The following is a 24,940-nucleotide window of genomic DNA, read 5'->3' on the forward strand; positions in this document are numbered from 1 at the left end:
GGACAAAGAAGCTCGGCAGGCTAAAGGCCATGGGGTTGCAAGAGCTGGACACAACTTAGTGACTAAACCGCCACCACCAGCAAGTTAGAAAACTTCAGGGTGGTGATCAGACCCCTGAAATGTAACTATTCCATGTGGGACTCCCTAAGTCACACAATCTGCTTTGCCATTTCTATTCTCTACCAATATGGTATTTTATATTTGTCTAGATTTCACCTATGTAAAAATCTTGCTGAGTATCTTAATTGAAGAGGCTCTCTTCAATGACCTTTTTTTGTACTTCTACACCCAAGCTGAGGAACTTATCAAGACATGTGTGAAGCAAGACTCAACTACTGCGAACTAGAGGACAGTATAAACAGTGGTGAGATTGCCTTTCTGAACAAAGAAAACAGTGCCAGAGAGGTCACAGGCAGGAGACTGCACATGGCAGCTGAGGAGGAAACCAACTGAAAGAAGCCAAAGTGCCTAGGCTCCTAGTGGCTGTTTCCATTCTTTCAGTTCTTTGGCAATGATTGATTGGAGACATTTATTCAGGAAACACAGTCACTGATGCTCACGGTCATTTATCTGATAACTTCTCCAACCTGAAGAATTATTAATTCCCTGCTCAGTCTTTGTCTCTGATCCTACACACTTCGTTCCTTCTGTTTTTCCTTCTAGGAAAAATTTTATATCATTAATCAGTTTTTGGACATCTCCGAAATGTTTTGAAATTTTACGTACTATGCTTTAGGTGTGAAGTTCCGTTGGTAACATAACTTTTAGCTCTTGCTATGGATCTGTCTACTGGAAAATCAACAACTTCCATTTCTGTATGTGTTTCTTTTGCCTAAAGGCCAATCTCATGTGCCCTAACTAGGACCATATCTACAGTTGAGAGAATAGATACATTTCCCCAAGTATTTAGACTTCTGGGCGCTTCCTGAAATGGGATAATGGGGATGGGTGACTGAACAATGGTAGTTTTGCTTTTTAGACACTTGGAGTTTAAAATCTATGAATCAGATTGCAGTAATGGGCAAAAGTGCATACATATACACAAATGTTTACTTTGATTAATAATCATTCTTAAATAAATTTAATATTTCTTCAGGAGAAGAGCATTAAAAAAAGCAGATGCATGAAAAGGACTGTCTTCAAGCATATGGGTTCATTTGGAACTATTTTAATTTATTTCAACATTTTCAGATGTCTTATCATTTTTGATCCAAGAAAACTTAAATTGTCTACATTTTATTATTCCTCTGGTTGATACTACCAGACCTATTGTCCAATATTTTCTCTTCTCCCTTCATCTTAAAGGTCAAGCTGAGTATTTGAATAGGCAGGAGACAGCAGATCATGTGATTAGGACTTTGTTATCTGTTCTTCAACAACAATGGCAGGACTGGTTCTAAATTTAGTGAGAATTCCAGTTTAATCCAGATTACTGTTAAAATCTTTTCTGCAATGTCCCTTCTATTCTAAAAGGAAAATATCAATATTTTTCATTACATAATTCTTCAACCTATACAACCTTTGACCTAACACATATAATTAGATAACATTGAAACAGAAATTTATATTTGTCACACAATAATAAAGTTGACCCATCTGGCTCCTGGAGTATTATGTGCCTTCAGGATAATCACTGCTTGATCTGTCATTCACTGAGAGTTATGAAGAATCCAGCACATAACAGGAGCAAGGCCAATCTCTCTCTCTATTTTTTTTTTTTTTTTTGTAGAATGTTAAGCAATTATATTCCTATTGTTCACAGTAAAATGTTTTCAAAATTGCCCTACAGAGTAGCACAGTATATCTAACTCATTGGATACTGAAATGTTCTTTTTGCCAAAATTGTAGTGTCAATCACATTATTATTATTAATATAAAGAGCTTTTATTGTTTAAAATTGGTTTTTAAAATAATATAAGTACAGTTTTTCTCTTTCTTCCCCAATTTTTCTTCTTCCTCACCCTTGAAACTCCAGGAAACAAGTGGATACCAAGCACTGAGAGTTTGAAAAGCAGAATGAGCCAAGATAAAGTAGATGTGGGTCTGGAGAGGGGAATGCACAGAAATTCAACACATGATAGCTCCTAGCAGTCATGCACATTATACAGTGTGCAAGACAGAAGAGAAAAAAGGGCTAACCTGAAGAGTGAAAGGAAAACACAATAAAGCTCTACTAGAGAAAGTATATAAGACGACAGGTTCATTTAGAGAGGCAGTATAGCCACGATCCATTTCCCAAGTTGTTTGGCTCAGTGGTAAAGTATCAACCTGCTAATTCAGAAGATTCAATCACTGGGTCAGGAAGATCCCTTGGAGAAGGAAATGGCAAATCCCCTCTATATTCTTGCCTGGAAAATGCCATGGATAGAGAAGTCTGGTGACCTACAGTCCACAGGGTTGCAGAGTTGGACATGACTGAACAACAGCAACAGTAACTAGGATCTAGGTGGATCTTGATTGGAATCCTAGCCTCATGATTTCCTAATTGTGGGACGTTGGTTAAATAACTGAACATTTCTACATTTTAGTTAAACTGTAAAGGAAGAACTATGATGGCTTATATTTCATAAGTGCTGTCTTGACAGTTTTAAGATCATGGCTAAAAATGTTCATCCCGTTGAAGGATGTTTGCCAAGCCTATACTCCAACTGCTTCCCTTTTGGGCTCTAACACTCTGGGTTATAGCTCACACAGCCAACTACCAGAAGCCCCAGATCCCGAATATCCAGGACAGCCTCTTCTTCCTTAGTCTGCAGAATTATTCAGAATAATCTATAAGAAGCCCATGAAACCTAGCTAGCTACACCTGGTTTGCCATATATAAGCTGCCTGCTACAGTTCCAGCTTGCTGTTATCCAGATGCAATCTCTAATGCTGCCCTGTATTGACAGTCTTCTGGAAGTAATAATACTTTTTGCCTTTCATCTAGAGGTCATTTATTATGTCCCACCACCACCACCAGTCAATCTTAAAGGAAATCAGTCCTGAATATTCATTGAAAGGACTGATGCTGAAGCTGAAGTTCCAATACTTTGGCCACTTGATGTGAAGAACTGACTCATTTGAAAAGACCCTGATGCTGGGAAAGATTGAAGGCAGGAGGAGAAAGGGACAACATAGGATGAGATGGTTGGTGGCATTACCTACCCAATGGACATGAGTTTGAGTAAGCTCCAGGAGTTGGTGATGGACAGGGAAGCCTGTCATGCTGCAGTCATTGGGGTGGCAGAGTTAGACACGACTGAGCGACTGAACTGAACCATCATCAGTCAGTCAGTCAGTTTAGTCACTCAGTCATCATCCTCAGAATGCAGCAAATTTTAAAATACAGCTCTTGAGACTTCCCTGGTGGTCCAGTAGTTAAGAATTCACGTTCGAATGCAGAGGACGAGGGTTCAATCCCTGGTTGGGGAACTAAGATCCCACATCCAGGGAGCAACTAAGCCTGCGAGCTCCTAGTACTGAGCTTGTGCACTCCAGAGCCTGTGTACCACAACTAGAGAGCCCACATGACTGAAACTGCTGAGCCCACATGCCATAAGTATAAAGTCCATGCACCGCAATGGACAATCCCTCATGATGCAACTAAGACCCAACACAGCCAAATAAAACAAATATTTTAAAAATGAAAGTGAAAGTGAAGTCGCTCAGTCATGTCTGACTCTTTTGTGACCCCATGGACTGTAGCCCACCAGGCTCTTCCGTCCATGGGATTCTCCAGGCAAGACTACTGGAGTGGGTTGCCATTTCCTTCTCCAGGGGATCTTCCCAACCCGGGGATCGAACCCAGGTCTCCTGCATTGCAGGCAGATGCTTTAACCTCTGAGCCACCAGGGAAGCCCATTTTAAAAATAGTGCCCTTAAATTACAATTTATAAAATGATAATTCATATGATTAGCTTAGCACATTACCTAGTACATAATTGTTTTTCTCCCCCTTCTTCCACAATTTCTTTGAACTAATGTGGAATTGTTCTTCAGGCTGCAAGATAGGAGACCTCCATGTTACCATGGAAAGCAGATTCAGAACAAATCTTGGATTTTAAATTTCTTCTCTATTCTACTTTTAAATCTATAAGACATTTCTGACCTGGAAAAGAAGACTTGAGATGAAGAAAAAAACAATAGATTCTGGCTAATGTTCATCAATAGAATCTGATTCTGTTCATAGAAATATGATTTTGTTTTGTACCTTCCCTTAGGTCAGTTTTGGAAATGCAAATGATTACATCCTTTTTCAGGAAGCCTGAGAAAGGGGTCTCACAGAATTTCACTTGTCCTTTGTTTAGAAGTAAACCAATGTGTGTCAGTAGATGTGTCAGTCTGGGGAGACTCAGGTAGCAGAACAAACTTTTCAGAGCTTCCAAGTAGTGTGTATGTGCCCATGTGAGCTCAGTTGTGTGTTTGCGACCCCATGGACTATAGCCCACCATGCTCCTCTGTCCATGGAATTTTCCAGGCAAGAATGCTGGAGTGGGTTGCCATTTCCTTGTTCAGGGGATCTTCCCAACCCAGGGATCTAATTTGGGTCTCTGTGTCTCCTGCATTGAAAAGCAGATTCTTTACCACTGAGCCACTTTAGAAGTCAAATAGTGCAAACAGCACTTTTACTATTTCCTCTAAAAAGGTCCAGGGATTTGTAAGGGAATCTGAGCACCATGGTCACATTAAAGGCATATGACTGTGGACTGCATTGGACCAAATGGCCAGATACCAGATGGGAATATAGATATCACAGTGGAAGACAGACTAAAAGAATGATCATTACCAACAATCAGAGCTATAGTGTATATTCTAACAGATGCTATTATGAGATATTGGTCAAGGCTAGACATTTCCCTCCATTGTCATAAAGCTACATCAATCATGCAGCAGAAAAATTTATGTTCACTCAATATATTTGTATTCCCAAAGCTCTCTTGAACTTGGCTGGGACCGAGTGACTAGTTTTAAGCGATGGACTATGATATGTCACCACTAAGTTGTGGCAGGATAAAATTTTTTGACTATCCAGCAGTCTTTTTTCTATTACAGAGATTGTGGAGGTCATATGCAGAGATAGATGATCCACAAAATAAAGCCTGGCTGGCCTTTTAAGGCATCATTTAGAAGCAAGCCATCAGGGGAATTCCCTGGCTGTCCAGTGGTTTGGACTCAGCTTTCACTGCCAAGGGCACAGGTTCAGTCTCTGCTTGGGAAAATAAAATACCACAAGCCAAAAAAGAAAAGAAAAAAGAAAGCTGTCAGACACACAGCAGAAATAAGCCTTTATGTGGTAAGTCAGTGATATTTCAGTGTTGTTTATCATGGTTACAGAATCTTGCAAATTCCTACTAATATACGTCTGGGAATTTAGATGTCACATATGAGAACAAGTAATGGGGAAGAATCTTAAACTGGTCAACTATCTTTCAGATTAATTTTTTAAAAATTTAATTGGTCAGTTTATTTTTTCTGCCTCTAAATAAACTGGAGATTTGGGAAGGGAATTAAATTTTACTACAGAAAAAAAATGTGTTTATCACACGTCGGAGAAGGCAACGGCACCCCACTCCAGTACTCTTGCCTGGAGAATCCCAGGGACAGCGGAGCCTGGTAGGCTGCAGTCCATGGGGTAGCGAACAGTCAGACACGACTGAGCGACTTCCCTTTGACTTTTCACTTTCATGCATTGGAGAAGGAAATGGCAACCCACTCCAGTGTTCTTGCCTGTAGAATCCCAGGGACGGCGGAGCCTGGTGGGCTGCCGTCTATGGGATCGCACAGAATCGGACACGACTGAAGCGACTTAGCAGCAGCAGCAGCAGCATCACACATCTGAGTTTGAATATTTGAAGAAAAATAATGCTTGCTACTTCATTATAAATATTATAAGAGAAATATAATTTAGTATGCAGGATAAGTTATTTTGATGTCAAGTGGATTTATGTCCCAGGAATGACCACTTTTTCTGCAGCCTGGAAAAGCTTTTTAACCTTACTAAAATTTACTTTCCTCATTTATGAAAAGAGGAAAATAATAATAACTTGTAAGGATGTAGTGAACATTAAATGAGACGATGAGTACAATGTTCTTAACAGAGGGCCAGGCATATGGGAAGCTTTCAATCAAAGTCTATTACTATTTTAATGTTGTTATATGGGCTGGAAGTCCATATAAATATAATGCCTTTACACAGTAAAGGCAAGATGATTGAGTAAATCCAAATAATACACATAAGAAGATGATATAAAATATTTAAGGTAACTAGGATGAGATATTAAGGTTTTATTCTAAGGATATCTTATGATACGTATGTGCCTCTTGCCCTAGGGATCCATGGGCTACTAATAGAATATGTCCTTAAAGCTTGGAATCTTGGTTTTCCTTTGTTTCTAAAAGAGACAGAAAGATTGGATATATGTTATTTTGTAGAACACACAATACTTATCTTCAAAATACAAGTAAATAGAAACAGGTTTGCAAGATGGGTATTTTTCTTTTAAGAATCTATGGGTAACTTGCAATAACAGGTATTTCAATATTCACATTCCCATGAGTACCATTTGGTTTAGTCTCCTGATTGCTATCTTGTGCTGAATCGTTCTGTTTATAGCTTTAAAATTGCTATCTGGGTGACAGTCTTCTGTTTCTAATCTTAAAATGGTTATCTAGTGGGTTTGCTCCCTATAGTTCATTGTACAGCTTGATAATACTGTGGAGGGAAATACAATTAGCTAACTATGCACCTGCTCAGTTTACAGTTTTATGAGTGTAACTTGTTCTATGATATACATCTTGGGGCTTGTGATGAAATTGCTTGAAAACAGAAATTCTGTATAAAACTTTGCAATATATAAATATATCATTAAATATTTTAATATGTTTTCTCCATATTACTTTTCTATATGTATACAAACATATATGTGTGTATATATATATATATATAGAGAGAGAGAGAGAGAGATCAATAAATACATAAATATAGGTAGATATCTAGCTGGCTTGCAGGGTCTTAGTTCCCCAACCTAGCATCAAACCTGGGGCCCCAGCAGTGGAAGCACCAAGCCTAACCACTGGACCACGAGGGAATTCCCTAATTGAAGTTTTGACATTGGTTCAGGATCAGATTGTATGCTGTATTTCAGAAGTTGCTTCCAGTGGCCATTTAGTAAACCCTAGAAAATTTATTGTCTTACTTATGAATTAGGTGTTTGATGTGAAGTTTCTCTTTCTTTAAACATTACCATATGTAATAACATTGCTAGAGCTAGGGATAGTTCTATGCCATATTCTCTGATATATGTTGGGGGATTAGTGGTGCTTTTACTGAGCAGATTTCTAAGACCCTGAAAAAGGAGACTCTACTAGTAGGCTCCCCACATGGTCATTTTAAAAAATCTTTTTACTTGTGATTATGTTGCATTTATCTTTCTTGAGTGAAAAGAACCAGTTTCTTCATCAAAAATGACTTGCTCCAGGGTAGTTTGAGTGAAGTTTTCAGGGCAGTCATCAAAGGACTAATGAAGACCTCTGGGGTCCTTGAATTGAGTCAATTTGTCAGCATGAATTATTCTCCAATCAAAATGAGATTTCTCTGCAGTAGCAGGAGAAAGAGAAGTGTTTAACTAAGTGGAGGAAAGAAAGATACTTCAATCAGAAGATGCTGCTTTTAGGGTGAGGACTACCACTTAGAGATGGTCACTTGACTCTAGATTTGTTATTTTAGTCTTATTTTCTTATCTAGATGACTGCTATTTTAGTAATATCTCAAAACAGTGTGGTGAGTCAAAAACCTACATATGCGGACTAATACATGCTCAAGCACTGTACAATTGGTAGGTATTACAACTACTGTGAAAGAACTCACATGATGCCACTGGAAGTGTCAACTCTACTTTTTAAGATATTAAAGCAATAATAAATGCAAGTTGTTTCTCCCTCTTCCTTAGGCTATCATTGGGTAAAAGTTGATGTATCTCACCATGAACACAGTGAAATGACAATGATCACAAAAGAACAGATCAAAATATTAAAGGGAGAGAATGTGTTCATGTCCATGCAAATAGCAGAGGTCTAATCAACAGGATATTTAAAGATCTATAACTGAGCAAGTTAAAGAGAACTTATTTCAAAATATTTGAAAATATATATTTTTTGTTCACTCTTTCAGTTGACACCATTTGTATTCAAATGACCAAAATAGTTTGAAAGAGTAATTGTGTTGAATGAGAAATTATTGGAATATAAAGGATTAAGAAACAATAATTAAAATAGAAAAGTTAGAATAAAAAAAAAGGTGTTGGGAGAGGATCTTATTCACATCATTAATGTCTCTGAAATCACTCTCCCCTCTTTCCATGGGCTTGTCCCAAATCATCTCAGTGACTGACTGTTTATAGTCCCTTTTTCTCTCCCTAACTTCAAGCATGGTACTAGCATTTGATATTCCTTATAACAAAAGATTTGCTGGCACCATTTTTATAAACTAAAATGAGTGCAGAAAGGAAAAAATCATAAAAATATTAATGTTATTTGGATACAACTTACCAAATATTTCATAATTTTTTAAATTCCCAAAGCAACAAACCAACCATGGTGAATTAAGTCTGCACAGATGAATGAATCTGCACACGTCAATAGGCTTTTGTGCTAGACGGTAAAAACATATGGAATGTGTTACATTCCAAACAACCAAAGGGTTCTGAAGAATCATTAATGAGGTTCATAAATATGGACAAAAATAAGCCCATTTTCACATCTTCTGATTATTAAATCTAGAACAAATCTTCTTCTTCTTCAATTGGCTTTTCTTATAACATATTTCTGACACAGAAGAGAACATTTGTTTCATATTTTATTGAATTTCATTTATATTAAATTAAAAATATATTTCTGACAGATTCATGTAACAAAAAGGCAGAACAGTTTTCAAATTGTTCAGCTGGGATGATCAGTATGGAATGAGGCAAAGCAGGTCGCATTCTATAATTGCCTGTACAGGTACAATTCTTTCCCAAGAGCCAAGAGAGGATCCTTGAGAACTAACAGAAAAGCCTAATTACAGAAATTTAAAATACTGTTTGTCCCTCATTCTCAAATAACAACAGAAAATGGGAGAAGGGAAGGAGGATGGGGTGAAAGGCTGGAAGGGAGGAAAGAACAAGGGAAATTATACTAAAAATATACCTAACATTAAAAAAGTTAGTATGTGTTAAGTGCATAATCCTTCATAGATAAAATAGAAAAAAAAATCAAAATAACATTACACCACACACAATTGGCATATCCTATTGTGTAAGCGAGTGCAGAGGTTGAACACGTCACCATAGTGCTGAACACAGAATCACAAGTAATGTCAGAATAACTTCCAACCCAAAAAAACAATCACAAGCCAATTATTTATATACAAATCAACCCTAAAGACAATTATGTTCCAAATAAAGATGTCCACAGAGGAAAATCAAAGCAACAGTATCCCTATTTACAAATGCAACTAGCCATGTCTTTAACAAGCTATAAAAATACTATTCACATTTTCAAACATACAGTAGTAGTTTTTGTTTATTTCAAAAAGGCAGCTAACTTTGAACACTGGGATTTAAATGAAACATCAATGGCTTACCAGCTAGGTATTCTTGCACCCCTGTCCTTTGAAGATACTTCAGAAGAGAGAGGGCTTGTTTTCTGTTTACAAGTTAAGAACATAAGGAAATGAATACAAATGTATATAATACCTTAAGCCTCTGCCTTTTTGGTAAAGTGTCTCCCTTTATCACCTGAACTGATCTTAGTCAACTACTCTGATGCATGTATGAGATGAGTGCTTGAGAGAGGATTTCATGTGACTTATTATTTATTTATTTATTTTTGTGCTCTGAACTATCTAGCAGATCAATTTCATTTTCATTTGACCTTACTGTAATGGTGCTCAAGAAAGATGAACAAGTAGTCAGGTCGTGTGAAAATGCAGTTTTGACCTGCAGGAACTCAAGTTCCTGGTGCTCACAACAAGAGATGTAGGCACACCAGCCAGTGAGATGTGCATTCAAAGTTAGCTGCCCTCGCACAGCTGCTCAGTTTAATAATCGACCCATTTAACAGCAGTACCAATTTATGCTACATATTCCAAAGTACCTTACTTTAAAAGAACAGCTTACATATCTACACTTAGAAAATAACTTCCGCAGTTGATTACTGAAGTAATCCCAAAGGATTCTTGGAGTGCTATGCTGTAACCCCCTCGCTCCCCCCACCCAGCCCCTGAGAGATCCAGAAATATACAGGAAAATGACTCTCACATTAGGGAAAAGGTACAACCCCCACCCACCCACCCCCACCATTAACTGAAAAATCTGGAAATGATACTCAAGAATCAGGTGATGTCATTACTTAGGAGGTATGATTTGCTTTCCTTCAAAACAGCTACAGGCCTGGGGAAAAAACAGCTACACATCAGGGATAAAAATAGCAGTAAAGGCAAAGTGGTTTGGACAAGTTAGGCTATTGCCTACAGGTATGAAATTTTGTTTTCTTGTATTTGTATATTTGAGCAAATATAACCACATGTCATGGTGATACAGGTAAAATTCTTAGAGCACTGAAAGAAAAATGTCCTGAAAGAGCAAAAGTAGAGAAAAAAATGGCGATTTATTAGACAACATGGACTTTCGTTTCTGTGAAACCGCATTCATTATATATTTGTCAGATGGATGAACGATCCAGTAAAGAGTTACAGGTGGTTCTCGGAGCTGAATAGTCTTTACCATTATAAGACTCTTCGTTATGGAAAACACACACACACACACACACACACACACACACAAACATAAAGCAGCTGTAAAATATTTGCAATCAGGAGCAAAGTAAGATAAATAAAGTCAATACTTTGCTGGCATAATAACTTATTAGAATGTAAAGTTTTTATGAAATGATTAAATCTAAAACCTACCAAATGTATGTGCACATATGTGTTTCAAGATTCATCACAGGCTGACGAATTCTTACAAAGGACGAAGTAAGAGACTCAATCTTCATGGAAAAGCATAATTTTAATTACATAAAGCATACTCTGTGCAGTCATTTATTTAAGAAATAATTTAAACAATGTCCAGATTGTTAGTACCTTTTATGGAAAAGTCAGACGTTTGAGGGCAGAGGCTAAATCAGTATTTCACAAAGCAACGTGTGGGACCTCAGAGTTCTATTATGGCTTGAGACAGGCACAGCATCATGAGGGCCACTTTGAACTGAGGTGGCAGTAAGTGAGGAAAACAGAGTAACCATGCCAATAGGAAAAGAAGTAAGGCCAGGATTTTCCTATAATGTCCAGAGAAAAATGAATTTTTCTGTGATTTCTAACAAGATAATCACTTACTTGCAGACCTGACTATCAAAGAGTATTTTCCAGGGTAAGCATGTGAATACCTCCATGAAATTAGGGCTTAGAGTCTTTTCAGCTCATGACTAGAGAAGCATTTCTGTGCCCTAAAGATCACCTGACTCTGAAGAGGTGAGGCAGGGGTCTGCAAAAGTGACATGTCTTACATTTTTGCAACTCTATAAAATCAGGGGACTTGAATCAAGGGTCTAAATTTTATTTATTTACTTAGTTTTTACAGAGACTTCTTTTTTAATGAAAAGAACAAAGCAGCCCATGGTGTGAAAAATTGTTTCCATATAAAAACACAAGGGCTCCTCACCCAACATGGTGCCCACGAGAGCTTCATGTTTGCAATTGTGGAAAGAACAACTCTTGCAAAGTTTCTCTGGGATTATAAAAGATTGTAATACTTCTACCCAGAGGTATAAACAACATCAAGGTCTCCATTGATACTGTTACTCTAAAATGATGTCCAGTCTATATCTCTGTAATATTATTCCTTCTTAAGCAAATGGCAGAAGATATGAGTCTGCCTTTAGGTGTCTGCATGGGTACAAGACTGTCCTTTAAAGGCCATATATACTGAGAAGCCTTTAAAGGACAGTCTTGTACCCATGCAGACACCTGGGGACGCAAAGAGTTGGACACTACTGAGCGACTTCACTTTCACTTTCTTTCACTTTCATACTGAGAGGCCAGGCAGAATTCTCTGCCTTCAGCATAAACAGCAGATTTACTTTTCTGGCTTTTCGACAACTAGACACTTATCCACCCGAAATTCTCATCAGTCCTATTAAAAATTATCTGGTTATTAACTAGTTCTCATCGGTCCTATTAAAAATTATCTGGTTATTAACTAGAGTCCAAAATAATGGAAATACAGCAGCTTGCTTTAGTATTTATTTCTCAGAATATTGTTAATAAATTCCTTGGATTCTTTTTGGAAATGGGACGGTATCATGGAAAAAAGAAAGGATATATCACAAAATTAAATGCATTTTGTTTGTTTGCTATATGGTGCCACTCATTCTTTTGTCTTTGCATAAGGTAATAGAACATTTTCATTTCCTTCACTTCATTTTGAAAATTCTTACTTAAAGTCATATTTGCCTGTTAAACGCTACAAGGTGGTGTTTTGCAAAACAAATCTGAAAATTTTCTCTTTACATGGAAAACATTTTACAAGCAGTCAAGGAATAAGAGAATGGGAAAAGAATTGTAATGCTTTAAAGCAAGTTTTCATTAGTGAAACTCACTTTTTACATGCCTACTTTCAGCTAAACCTAACAAATAATAAATTTAAGTGACAAACATTTTTTTACTACACAAAATCCATCCTACATCTTCATATCCTGCATTTTATTTTGCTACATTATTTTTGTGATTAGTTTCCTAGTTTGATAGTATTAAAATCATTTAACATATCTTAACCTAACTAAATCTACATCTTACAGCATTATCATGGTTCTGCCCAGATATATACAAGCTCTCATGGTCACCTTTTCTATTACCTTATGAACTACATATACTAGTTAAATAATCAACATTTATAGATGGATGAATAATTCAAGTTTTGAAATAAAGTTTAGATAGCTCTAGAAAAACATGTATTTACATCCTTCCCTGTCAAGCTTAACCAATTTCCTTTTTTTTTTTTTTTAATTTTTGACACTTCAAAAAGCATGTTGATAACCCTTCCAACTTCATCTACGAGCAGAACCTCACAGTCCTGCTGGTTTGTCCTAGGCATTGGAAATATACATGATCTTCATGCCAAGTCCTGATTTACAAGGTATTAACATATACATTATACACTTAAAATAACACTATTTCTCTTCTCCAGCTACAAATATTCATTCTTCCTGATCTACTAAGAAAACAAACTCAAATTTTTGCTTTATACATTTTAATCTGATTTGAGTTTTGCTTGATTTTTTATTCCATGTCAAGAATATTACTCAAGAAAGAACTCTGCTCCTCAACTGTGCCACTAGTAATTTGAAAATCAACTGTTATCCAGTAGTTCAAGCACCTTTTTGTGGTTCAGGATGCTTTGTGGTTTTGGGTCTACCTTGGTTCAGAAGACATCTTTTCTTACCTATCTAAGAACTACTGCCCTGAACAACCAATTAGTTATACAGTTTTTCTTACCTGGAAATAAGATTCCCCAAGATAGGTCTAAGCTACAAGATTTGATGATTAAAAAAAATACAGTCTGTGTAATTTGACTATTTTCTTCAAATTTACTTAATTGGTTCTGCATATTTGCATTAATACAACTAGCCTGATATCCCAGTGCACTTTGAAGGCTTTAATTGGTATTTTAAAATTTCATTCTATTGAGTCGAGTGAGTTATTCTTTGGAACAAATAAACTTTTTTTTTCTCCCTCTCATACACTTTGAAATATGTTTTCCTGGGGGACAAAAATAAAACAAAAGAGAAACTCTTAAAACAACTGAAATCAAGTATGTACTAGAGAAATCATTCAAAAGGAACAATTAGATTCTTGTGAAGCATTTTAGGTCATTTTGGATTATACGTGCATCTATCTCCAGTTATTAGTACCTGTTTTACATAAGTCTTATGTTCCTAGGATGAAGGAGATACTACCTTTACTAAATATACTTCTATTACCTTAACAGTAAAATAATTTTCTTTCCTTCTCTAAGTGATTCTGCTTGTCATTTTCCCCAAAAAACTGTATGAATATCGTAAATCAGGAGAAAAAGTCAAGCTCTAGTATCCAACAAGGATACTGTCAGTGATAAGTTGGTACAGATTTATCTAGAAAAAGAGGTTTCTATCTAAACTTCTATAAATGATGATGTGAGGACTGCTTTTCCTGGAGACTCCTCTGACTGGGTAGAAGAACTCTGAGCTCTTAGGCTGTGGCCCTGAATCATTCTGTCTTCATCCCTGGGAAATTCATGTTTGAACTTCACTGTAAGACCTCTCAAAAAACGCCTCCTTACTCGACCTCATTCTTTTAGTTTCCCTCACTTTTCACAACTTCAGAAGAAATCAATTCCAATGTCTGCAATGTTCTTGGGCAAAAACCAACATCTACTGCTGATTTAATGGTTAAGTTAGAATCCGGAAATGACACTTAGCCAGTGATACAATACCCTTCTAGACCAGTTTGCGTTTGGATGATAACACTGAAACTATCCTATGTGTTACCTTCAGTAACTTGTAGGACGTTTCACTCATGTCCCAGATGAGTTCACAGAAGATCTTTTAACAAACAGCTGATTTTATATGATTGTTCAAAAAAGAGTCCATGCAATTGTATTCTTTGAATTATAAAAAAAATTAAATGTCATTCCAAATACATTTTAATTGTAAAATTTTAAAGTTAGGGATAGTATTGCATTTATCTGGGTGTTCCCCACATAACACAGTGCTTTTAGTAGACTATAAATAAATATGAGTTGAAAAATAAGGGAGCTGAATGGGTGGAGAGACTTACTTTTTCAAAATAGGCAGAAACCTAGATTTCTTGTCATTTTTTCCCCTACTGTTTTCCATGGAGATTTTCAGTCTGTTTTCAATTAGGTGATTCATTCTGGAGAAGGAAATGGCAACCCACTCCCAGTATTCTTGCTTGGAGAATCCCATGGATGGGGGAGCCTGGCAGGTTACAATCCATGGGGTTGCAAGAGTTGGACACAACTTAGTGACTAAACTACCACCACCAGGTGATACATTCAAATTCTAATATTTTATCCCTGGAAAGAAATATAGTTTACAAAATTCCAAATAAATTGGGGCAGATTTTCCCAGAAGGGGCAGATTTATATCCAATTTTTCTAACTGCTGACCTGAGGCCTCCATTTTTCTGAAAACTCAACCCTATCCTTTGTTTCTATTGCTCATCTTAACTCAATAGGTATTCTTCAAAATGATACACAATAAAGATGGCTCTAGAACTAGGATGCTGTTTGAAGAAAAAGAGTTATATAACGTATCAAAAGGGTAGTACGTTGTATATTAAAATAATTACATGAGAAACTTTTTTCACATTTATTTACAACTTTTAACCCAAGGATCTATCTAAAGCAGTGAATGTTTGTTTATTTCTTTTTGTTATACCAATTTATGTGCAAAGTTACCTTCCACTTAATATAAATGAGTCTTATACTAAAAATTCCATGGAATTTAAGCCAATCCTTACTTGCATTCCTTCAAATGGAGTGTATAAACTGAACAACTTTCCTCATGTAGAAAATGGGATATTACATGTGGAGCATGTACTGACTCTTTTACCATAATCCCCTGATATTCTTCCAAAATCCTAACTTGCTTGGTTTGGCATTTCCACAGTCTTTCTTTATCTTAGCTCTTAAAAAAAAATGTACTCAAATGTGTTATTTTGCTGGTTGCTTCCATATTGCTTCATTCAAAATCCAAAATGAAGTTCAGAAAGAGAACAAATAAAATTACAGCTCAAGTGCAAACTACATTTCTGAGTATCTGTCAGGTAGACATACTCAATCCAGTGTGTTTCTTCCAGTTCAAAGGATTCCCCATTGGACCACCCCTGAAAGTGTCAGTAGGTTTTATGAACCACGTACAACTGTCTCTTAGTTTCCCTTCTATTCTTAACATTATTACTACCTATCAAGTACTGTCTTTCATAGAGGGGAAGAAAATGAAGAATATACAGGAATGGAGGGAGGAGAATCCATATTCAATATTGTAAAACACAAAAGTTTGATTTAATGTTATATTTGACCAATACCTTGGCCTCCCCTTCTAATTTTAAAGACTGTATATTTAAAATAGTGGCCATTTCACCATATTAAAATATCTCTTTTTACAATTCTTTCAATTTATAGCAACACCTAAGAAGGTTTGATGTAAAAATCTTTGCAATTACAAATTAAAGCTGAAGATATAGGAGAAAGTAATATGAAGAAACAGATCAAAGCAAAACAAAGTGATAAAATAAAAAAGCTCCCCAAACATAATTACTGGTTATAACTTGGATGAAGATTCAAAAATTATGAAGGCTGAGTTGGCCATTCTTGCTTGTCAAGACAGAAACTGGTGGAGAACGAGTTTGGATTTTCAATCTTAAGTTACTATCATACATTATAGAAAAGGTTATCGTTTTGTTCTACTGAAAACGTCCTTAGGATTACCAGGGATGTTGAAAATATACGGATCAGTTCCTGCAGATAGGAACAGATAGCTTGGATCTTTCAAGCATCTGCTTTGAAAGAAAGGAAGGAAGGAATAAAAAGAAAAAAAATGGTGGGGTGTGGGACGTGGAGAACTAGTTTGACGGCAGGCAGTATTGCCTCCTATTTGCGTGTCCTTTTCTAGCTGTTCCAGTCTCCTGGCCAACCCATGCAGAGAAATGAAGAAGCAGTGTGGTTCCTCCTCTCTTTCTCTTTCAGTCCTTCCTTCTAATGTTCAAGTTAGATAAGCACAAAATTAGCATTGCATCTCTATAGCTTCCACTGGGAAGTGTCAAAACTACTGGCCTTGGGAGTAGAAGGAAGAAAACAAGAGAAAGAGAGGCCGCGGGAAATGAGAGTGGGTGTGTCTCTCCACCCGGAAACCACTGCGGAGCTCACACCACAGTATTCCGGTGTCTGTAGGGCGGCGGAGGCAGCACAGTGCCTGGCTTCAGCGAGAACTCAGAGAGGTATTCGGGATTCTCGGCCACAATAGGCCGGATCCGTCCATTTTGTTTATAAAAATATTTTGTGCTGTACTCCTGCAGGTAGTCTGGGTGCTGAAGGGTGCTCCGAGGTGGCAGGCTGTGGTTCCAGTAGTCGGGGTTGTCGAATGCTTTCTTGGCTTTCTCTGGCACAGACAGTACGCTGTTCTTCAGGTACTCGGCGTTCCCCAAGGCGTTGGCAAAGGTGTTGAGGTACAGCGGCTCGTTTACATACTCATCCTCTGCCTTGGGTGGACCACTGGAAGCGCTGTGATATTCGGGATTATCCAAAGCCTGAAGGTCTCCATTTTTCCTCCGAGAAACGAAAGGGTTCTCCTCCACAGGGTTCAGGTATTCTGATGGAATACAAAAGTATCAGTTAACATCTACTTTCTGGAAAATGTAATTCTGGCCATGGTTATACAGGACGGTTAGTTTCCTTTTCCAGAACAATAAAGCCACGGGTTTCATGAATTTTCCCCAAAACTATTCTGTGGATTACAACTGTCATAGGAAAGACGAGTAAGTGGGCAAAAACATGTTAGTGACAAAACAAGGCACCAACAGGGCCAACGTCAGAGTTCCTGTCCTTCAGAAAGAAGGAAAGACCGTTCTTCTTTCCCTCTAATTATATTTGTCTCTCCTACATATTGCAGAAGGAAAATGGCAACCCACTCCAGTATCTTTGCCAGGAGAAGTCCCTGGACAGAGGAGCTTGTCGGGGTACAGTCCATGGGGTCGCAAATGGTCAGACACGACTGAGCGACTCACACTCCTACACATGGGGCCAGTTGTTTAAATGCTTCTGTTTTTTAGAAGTTACTCATTTCTGTTAGAAAATCAAACAACCTATCAGGATTAAATAGCCTTTAACTGTGGAGAAGTGAGAATTCTAAAAATAGTGTTGGAAAATCAAGATTAACTCCATGCCATAATAAATGAATGAAGTAAAAGAATAGTGTTTCTTAGTCTATGTATTTGCTGGGAATGTCTGCATAAGTAATAACGGTTTGATTATAGATGTTCCCTCAGAAAGATAAACACACAGGGAAGAAAACATCTAAGGAAAAGACTTAACTAATCAAATCAGATAAATAGCTAACATGCTTTTAAATTGACTTGCTTGATAGTACGTAAGCTTAACAATAAATATAATTGTAATGTTTATTTCCAGTAGCTAATCATAATCATAAGATAGCAAACTACAGTTTGAATCATATGAAATTACTGTTTTGTAGGTTGAAACCAGTCTTAGAGCAGCTATTTTGTATGATTCAATATAATAAATTTATCTAGAATAGGTATTGGCCTAGAATTTTTTTAAAAAATGCTGCTAGTTAATACTGCTTCCCTCAAGTTTAATTCTACCCCTTTGTTTATCGTGTAGACTATACATAGACATATCGACACATATGTAGCATATCCTCTTTTTAAATATATGCACAAAAATGACACTTTAGCTATTCCTATTTTGGTGTCAGGGTAGGAAGAGGGCCTGTTTGTTGAGATACTACCATTCTGAAACAAACTTCCTATCCTCCATACCAAACTTGACAACATAGAGAGAAAAATCTTATCAATCCAGGGTTATTTTTTCCTGGATATAGAGCTGTTGGATATAGTTAACTATTTAGCATCATGTGCAAGTTAAGAGACAGTAATGAAAAATCCCATGGACAGAGGAGCCTGGTGGGCTACAGTCCATGGGGTCACAAAGAGTTGGACATGACTGAGGACTGAGCAAAAAGTAATAATAATAATGAATATCCTACCATCAAATTCACAGATTATAGTTCAGTATCTTACAAGGCACTATCACTTCATCCTCACAACAATCCTGTGAAAAAGGCATGCAAACTGTATTTTTCTAGCTTTGTAGACAGAAAATTGGGATTAAATGATGTATGAAGGATACAATTAGCGTTGAAGTAGAATTCAAATTCCCTAACTTATATTGAAAGATCTTCTTGTTCTATGGCATGGTTTTCACTGTTGCCCTTATAGGAAGGAGTAGGTTGAACTTTATACTTCATCACAAGTTTTAATTTGAATGGGTCTCAAAGCTACTGTCATTTTAAGAAAAATATATAAAAAAGAAAAACTTTAAGGGAGTCAGAATTGGATTTTTCTTACTAGATTCCTGAAATTTCTCCATTGAAAATATAGGTATGTCTATACTAAAATTATCTGCTCTCTGAGAACTGGGCTAGAATAGAATAACCTTCTATAGAAACGTGGGTTTCTTAGTACACAGAGATAAAATCTGGGGATGGTCTACCTACTGTGAGTCTACACAGACTGAATTGCTTTTCTCTTGGAAGGTTCAAGGTACCTTTTCTCAATGCAATCTGCTCATCTATTGTCCTAATGCAAATTCGTATAGCCATGTGGTTCCGTAGACGAATAGTTTTATGGTTGAGTTGAGAATCTTCCCGGGGAACATTCCACTTTCTGAAGGATCTGCCAAATCTTCCCAAAACCTACATTTGTGTCACTACTAGGCTACTCAAACTTCCAATTCTTCATTACAGTAATATTTTCATACATATGGAAGTGGATATATTTTAATAGGTTATTGATAATATGTACTTAGTGATGCCTTAACTGAATATTACAAAAGTGAATATAACTACATATTAAGGGAGATAAAGGACCTTCATACAGAGTCTTAAAATATAATTTACTGTGACACTAAGACTCTGGGACACAGTCATCAGTTTTTAATAACAGTCATCCATCTTCTCTTTTTTTCTGATGCTGTTAACATAGAAGGAAAGAGTTTTTTTCAAAATTGAAATTTATTTGGATATTTAACATGCCTACTACGAACTTTGTAAAGTTATTGCTGTGCTTCCTAAAACCATAAACTATGAATATTTTCAAGATGTGATGGTATACATATAAGTATATGGAGGGCCAGAACTTTAATTTTTGAAATGTACCCTATCAGAAGTCATAATTTCCTATAATAAGCTGGGTCATTTAAATGACACCATTTTAATGCATCAATCAAATCTTTTATTGATGCCATCAAAAGCTTTGGACACTTTTACCAATAATACCAGTTTTTATGATCACCAGTGGAGCAAGGGTTCTGAAATCTTGTGATATGCTGCCTCATTTAAGTACTCCAATAAAGTTATGTTTATATCAGTGCTTCTCAAGCTTAACTGTGCATAAAAGTCTCCTGGGGATCTTGTTCAAATGCAGATTCCTAATCAAGTGGGGTCTGAGATTCCAGTTTCTAAAAAAGCCCCTAGATGATGTGGATGCTGTTAATTCAGATAGCCTACTAGGAGTAGCAGTGTCTAGGCCTTTTGTGGGTCACAAATGTTACACAGGCAAATGGTTTGGCAATTTCCCTTCTAGACTTTGCTTATGTTGATGAAAGTAAATGTCAAATGTCAATCATTTCTGAGCATTCTGTTTGTACCTTGTTTGGGTTTGTCTCGCATAGGAGTCATGTAACCTTCTTCATCCAGCTCTCCTCGTGGGCTCCGTTCTGGGGCAAACACTGTGGGGTCAGCGCTGTATCTCTGGGTGCTACTGTCCTCTTGGACATGGGGTGCCATGGATTTGCGTAAGGTGCCATTACAGCAGGAGTCATCAAAAATCTCTGCAGTAGCCCCCTGAGCAATGGGGGCTTCTGGGATTGTGCTGGTGGTGGCCCTGTAGGGCATGGGCACTCCTTGTTCTGCAGCGAAGCCCCCGTCTCGGTAGACAAACTGGTTCTGTCAATAGTAGAAACACATTTGGAGACCAAAGTTATTGGGAGGAATAGCAATCAAAAATATGGATGTTAATAACCAAAAGGATACAGAAGTTTGTCTTTCAGAGCAAAGTCAGAGTTTATTGTTTTTTTTTCCCCCCTAATAGTTAATGAGTCTGAGTTATAGACTAGAAACACCTAATATTCTAATTTTGTCCTATAAAGTAAATCAATTGTGGGAAAACAATTTGGAAATATATGTTTTAATTTTACTAACCACCTAACACATGGTCTAATAAAAAGTATTTCATATTCTTTCCCACAACTGCCTATTTTTAATGTAAAAATTCAAAGTGAATTTTCAAGACAAATGGCAATGTCATTAACTATAGGCAGTTGCCATTATGAACAGAAGCCCAGTGATGACATTTGAATGGTGAGAGTTCCTTACTGCCTTCTAGTCTATTGTTACTATAATTTTGAGTCTATAGTACATAACTGGAAAATCATCACCAAAATTCTGACTTTTTAGCACAAGACCTATAATCATGGACATAAAGATAACCTCCTTACCCAGAAGCATAATGTATGAGCCCAGGTAAATTTTTCAGATGAAAATCAAAAGCTACTGTGGATGAATGATACCTTAGCTCTGGATTATCTACTGAGATAAAACATATCTACATAGGCAGCTACACAAGCTACAGTAAATTCTTAACTCACTGTTGGCAAAGGCAAAATGAGGAAATTATGGTGAGACGAGACAGAGGAAACATGGTAGGCAAAGACCAAAATCCTAAAAGATGAAGGTTGATTGTGAAATACTTACTCCTGACATAGGGGTGTAGGCAGGAGGAGGGCTGTGTCCAATTTCACTCTAATAGGAAAGAAAAATGGAATGATGGATATAATAAGAGGTGATATGAATGGGAAAAAAAAGAAAAGAAAAAGAAAAGCCACATGAGTTGTATGAACCAATAGGGAACATGTGCACAACAGTGATGTTTGCTAAACAGCAAAATTTTATGTACTCTGATCTCAAGAACGTTTATTTATATATTTTGAGAGTACTATATATAATTCAGTCCTTGTAAAGGAAAATTAAAAAGAAAAATTTTAAATGCATTAAAAATTATGTTGACAATAAATATTCTTCTGATGAACCCTGAAAGAAAGGGAAAAGTAGTAAATAATAAACTAGAGTTATAAACAAGGAATGCTTTCCTCTGTTATACTTTAGGTGACTGGAATGATCACATATCACCACATTAACTTTTCTCCTATAAGAAGCTTATCTAAAAAGAGATGGAAGTAGATATCAATTTTCTTGGAATAATTTTTGTTATCAAATTACATTTATTCTTTATCACTTCAGCTAAGTGTCAGCTTCTCAACCTTTTCTTATAGAAAGGGTAAATAATATTTTCTCATTAGTCTCTTTTTAAGTGAACAAACAGCAGAAAATCTTGAAAAATTGGTTTCTTTCCTGGAAACATGCTTTACATACATTACTTTTATGTATTTAGAATCAGTTGAAATTAGATAGCAATTAGAAAAAAAAAACAAAAAGACATATTCTTATGGCTTACAACTCTAACCTATGGGTTAAATAAAAGTCAGTATAAAAATATGATAAAATATTAAGGATAACTTTCTTTAGGCTAAGCACAGGAGATATATGAATGCCAATTCTTTTTCTTAGCATATATGTATATAAAATACCAATTATTTATTAAGCACATTTCTTGAGAAACCACCATCTGTGTATGCACAAGGCACTTTTCAAGGCACTTGAGATAATGAATAATGAAGATAAAAACAGTTGGTTTTGTGAACCTTTCATTCTATACCTTCTGGCTTTAAGTGAACAGATATGACTAAAATAAACCTCAAAGACAACATCTTGAAACATCTATAAAACAGAGCTAAATCTTATTCCAGGTCGATGTTTTTATAATTTACAGATTGACAGAACAACCTAAGAATATGGTCCCACAGAGATTAACTGTTCAATACAAATTAATAGCAACTAGATAATAGAATTTTCCTTAACTGAGTCTTCTGAACTTAAGGGGACAAGCTCTGAACACTTACACTGAATTTACATTTTACCTCTGCCCATAACTGAGTCACTTACATGATGGTATAGAAAATATTTATTTCTTTCTTTCTCTAGTAACATAACTAACATCACACTAAAGGATATAACATGGAAATTTGGATATATTTGTTATGCAATGCATAGGAGGAGCTTTGTAGAGTGGACAGATTGTTGTATGGTATTGTTGGGACTGAGCTCCAGTCCCAATTATGAGTGATGTGGTCAATCATGAAATACCTCATTTTTGTCCTTGGCCTCTTTACCTTATTCTTAATGAAGATACCTATTCTTAATGGAGAAATAAGGTATTTCACATATGAATAAGCTTTGTAAACTCTGCACTATTATACAAATGTAGAGGATATATAAAATTTAAATGTTCACACCTGCTAAATCATATTTTTAAATTCAAGCAATCAAACTGCCAAAGCTTCTCATCAAAGAAGCATTTTTAAATGCTTATCTGTCTTCCACATCACCTGAAATATATTTTGCTATCTTTCAGAAAGTTATTAAATCTAATTCATTTGTTCATAAATTTGAGAAAGAAATTTTTCATATAATACAGTGATATGTTAAAATAGAAAGCTGGTACAAAAATATGACACCTGCCTGTTGGAACTTTATCATATTACAATCTTGGCTTTACCCTTTCATTAAACTTGAATTATTTGGCAAACATTTAGTAAATATTTGTTAAATTTATATGATAAAAGCATAGGGATTATGTTAGATGCTGGAGATACCATGATATACTAGGAAAGGCTTGGCCAGTGGCCTTTCCCAGTTTACATTGTATGATCAAACATTTCCTGAGATTGTTGAAAGAAAAAAGCAAGAGTAAAGTGAGGATGGAGTGAATTTATTTCAATTCTATGATTATATATTAAAAGGCAAAGTATTTCAAAGTATTCATAATCACCAGTGTTCCTTTGACCTCTTATTTGCAAGAGTTGTTATACTGGGTAATGTTTGAATTGTGGCTGAAAAAATAGCACTGCCTGCTACATGTTTAGCATTTTATAAAACTTGAGAGAGAAATGACCAAAAGAATAACTTACAAGTCATTCTTCATCAGGAAATACTTTATTATCTATATTCATTATCTGGGCTAGGCCATCTTCAATTGTAAAGGCATCATATTAAAAATAATTAGACCTCTTGCAGTTAGTGTGTTCCAAGACAGGAAGTGTGGCCATGCTTTATTTGAATGCATCTGCTGTCCTGCATTTGTAAGTCTTTCCATTAGCAGCCAGCCAACTCTGCTTCTGGACACACTGCCAGATACCATCACAGTAATAAGAGTGTCTTCATGTTCTTCCTAGTTTTTACCATTAAAATAGGAAAAAATGCTAAGCAAAGTCCCCTTAGTGTTCATTGTTTTTAGGGTTACTGGCTGCTTTTTATGTTTCTGTTTCCATTTTTTCCATTTGCTTTTTTTTCTGTTTTCCATGATAAAAAGCACCTCATTCATATCTCCCTGGAAGGGCAATACATCTACAAGGGAACATCTGTGAGGCCAATTAGCTGGGCTGGAAATGTGATATAATTGTTGTTTAAATATATTTAAATTACATGTTAATCACTATGTCATAATTTATAGGCTTTGAAAATAACTTTTTGTACTTGAGAGCCAAGCCAGATTTTACTTGTTTTTGCCATTTTTAGTTTGTAACAAGCTCTTCTCATTCCCCACACAACCATCCCTCCAATTCCCCACACTTGAAGAGCTGAACTTTTAATACTGGAAAGAATGACAGCTGCAAGTAAATTGGTTGAGTAAAAATTAAGATCCCCACGATCAGAATGAGCTGGAATGACCTTAACGTCCTAAGCATAACAAAGCAGTGCTCTCAGTTTAAAGGCTTTTGTTATTTTATTGTGCCACTTTCTAAACTGTCTATCAAAGCCTGGCTTTGAGGATCTTCAGGAAGCAGCACTGGGTACATCTGTTCAATTAACTGGCAAGGGGATTTATTGTCAGCAGGACAAAGATAGAAAGAGGTGGGCTATAAACTGGCAGGTGATATGGAGCTTGTTCCTGGTGGGGAACTATGTAAGGGTGATGAAGAGAGTCAAGTTTAATTTGTGGCTGTAA

At 36.4% G+C, this 24,940-nt stretch overlaps 1 protein-coding gene and 1 non-coding gene across 7 annotated transcripts in view; both read right to left on the bottom strand.

Annotated features, from left to right (window-relative positions):
- Positions 1-3,765: 3,765 nt before the first annotated feature.
- TRNAC-GCA (transfer RNA cysteine (anticodon GCA)) lies at positions 3,766-3,837 on the bottom strand. Its single transcript has one exon. It is a non-coding gene; the product is annotated as a tRNA-Cys (tRNA).
- A 7,174-nt stretch (positions 3,838-11,011) lies between these two features.
- Positions 11,012-24,940, bottom strand: part of ERBB4 (erb-b2 receptor tyrosine kinase 4) — a 1,290,018-nt gene continuing 1,276,089 nt past the window's right edge. For 3 of the 6 annotated variants that reach the window (XM_010802290.4, XM_059878934.1, XM_024981492.2), the window contains 3 exons: positions 21,571-21,618; positions 20,466-20,763; positions 11,012-17,388 (listed from right to left, as the gene is read on the bottom strand). In XM_010802290.4, coding sequence (XP_010800592.2) covers positions 16,943-17,388; positions 20,466-20,763; positions 21,571-21,618 — 792 coding nt within the window. In that variant the 3' untranslated portion in view covers positions 11,012-16,942. The remainder of the gene's footprint in view (positions 17,389-20,465; positions 20,764-21,570; positions 21,619-24,940) is intronic. The other 3 variants (XM_024981511.2, XM_059878936.1, XM_024981504.2) reach the window with 1 other exon arrangement.

Source organism: Bos taurus, chromosome 2 (genome assembly GCF_002263795.3).
Source record: "Bos taurus isolate L1 Dominette 01449 registration number 42190680 breed Hereford chromosome 2, ARS-UCD2.0, whole genome shotgun sequence".
Classification (NCBI taxonomy): Eukaryota; Metazoa; Chordata; class Mammalia; order Artiodactyla; family Bovidae; genus Bos; species Bos taurus.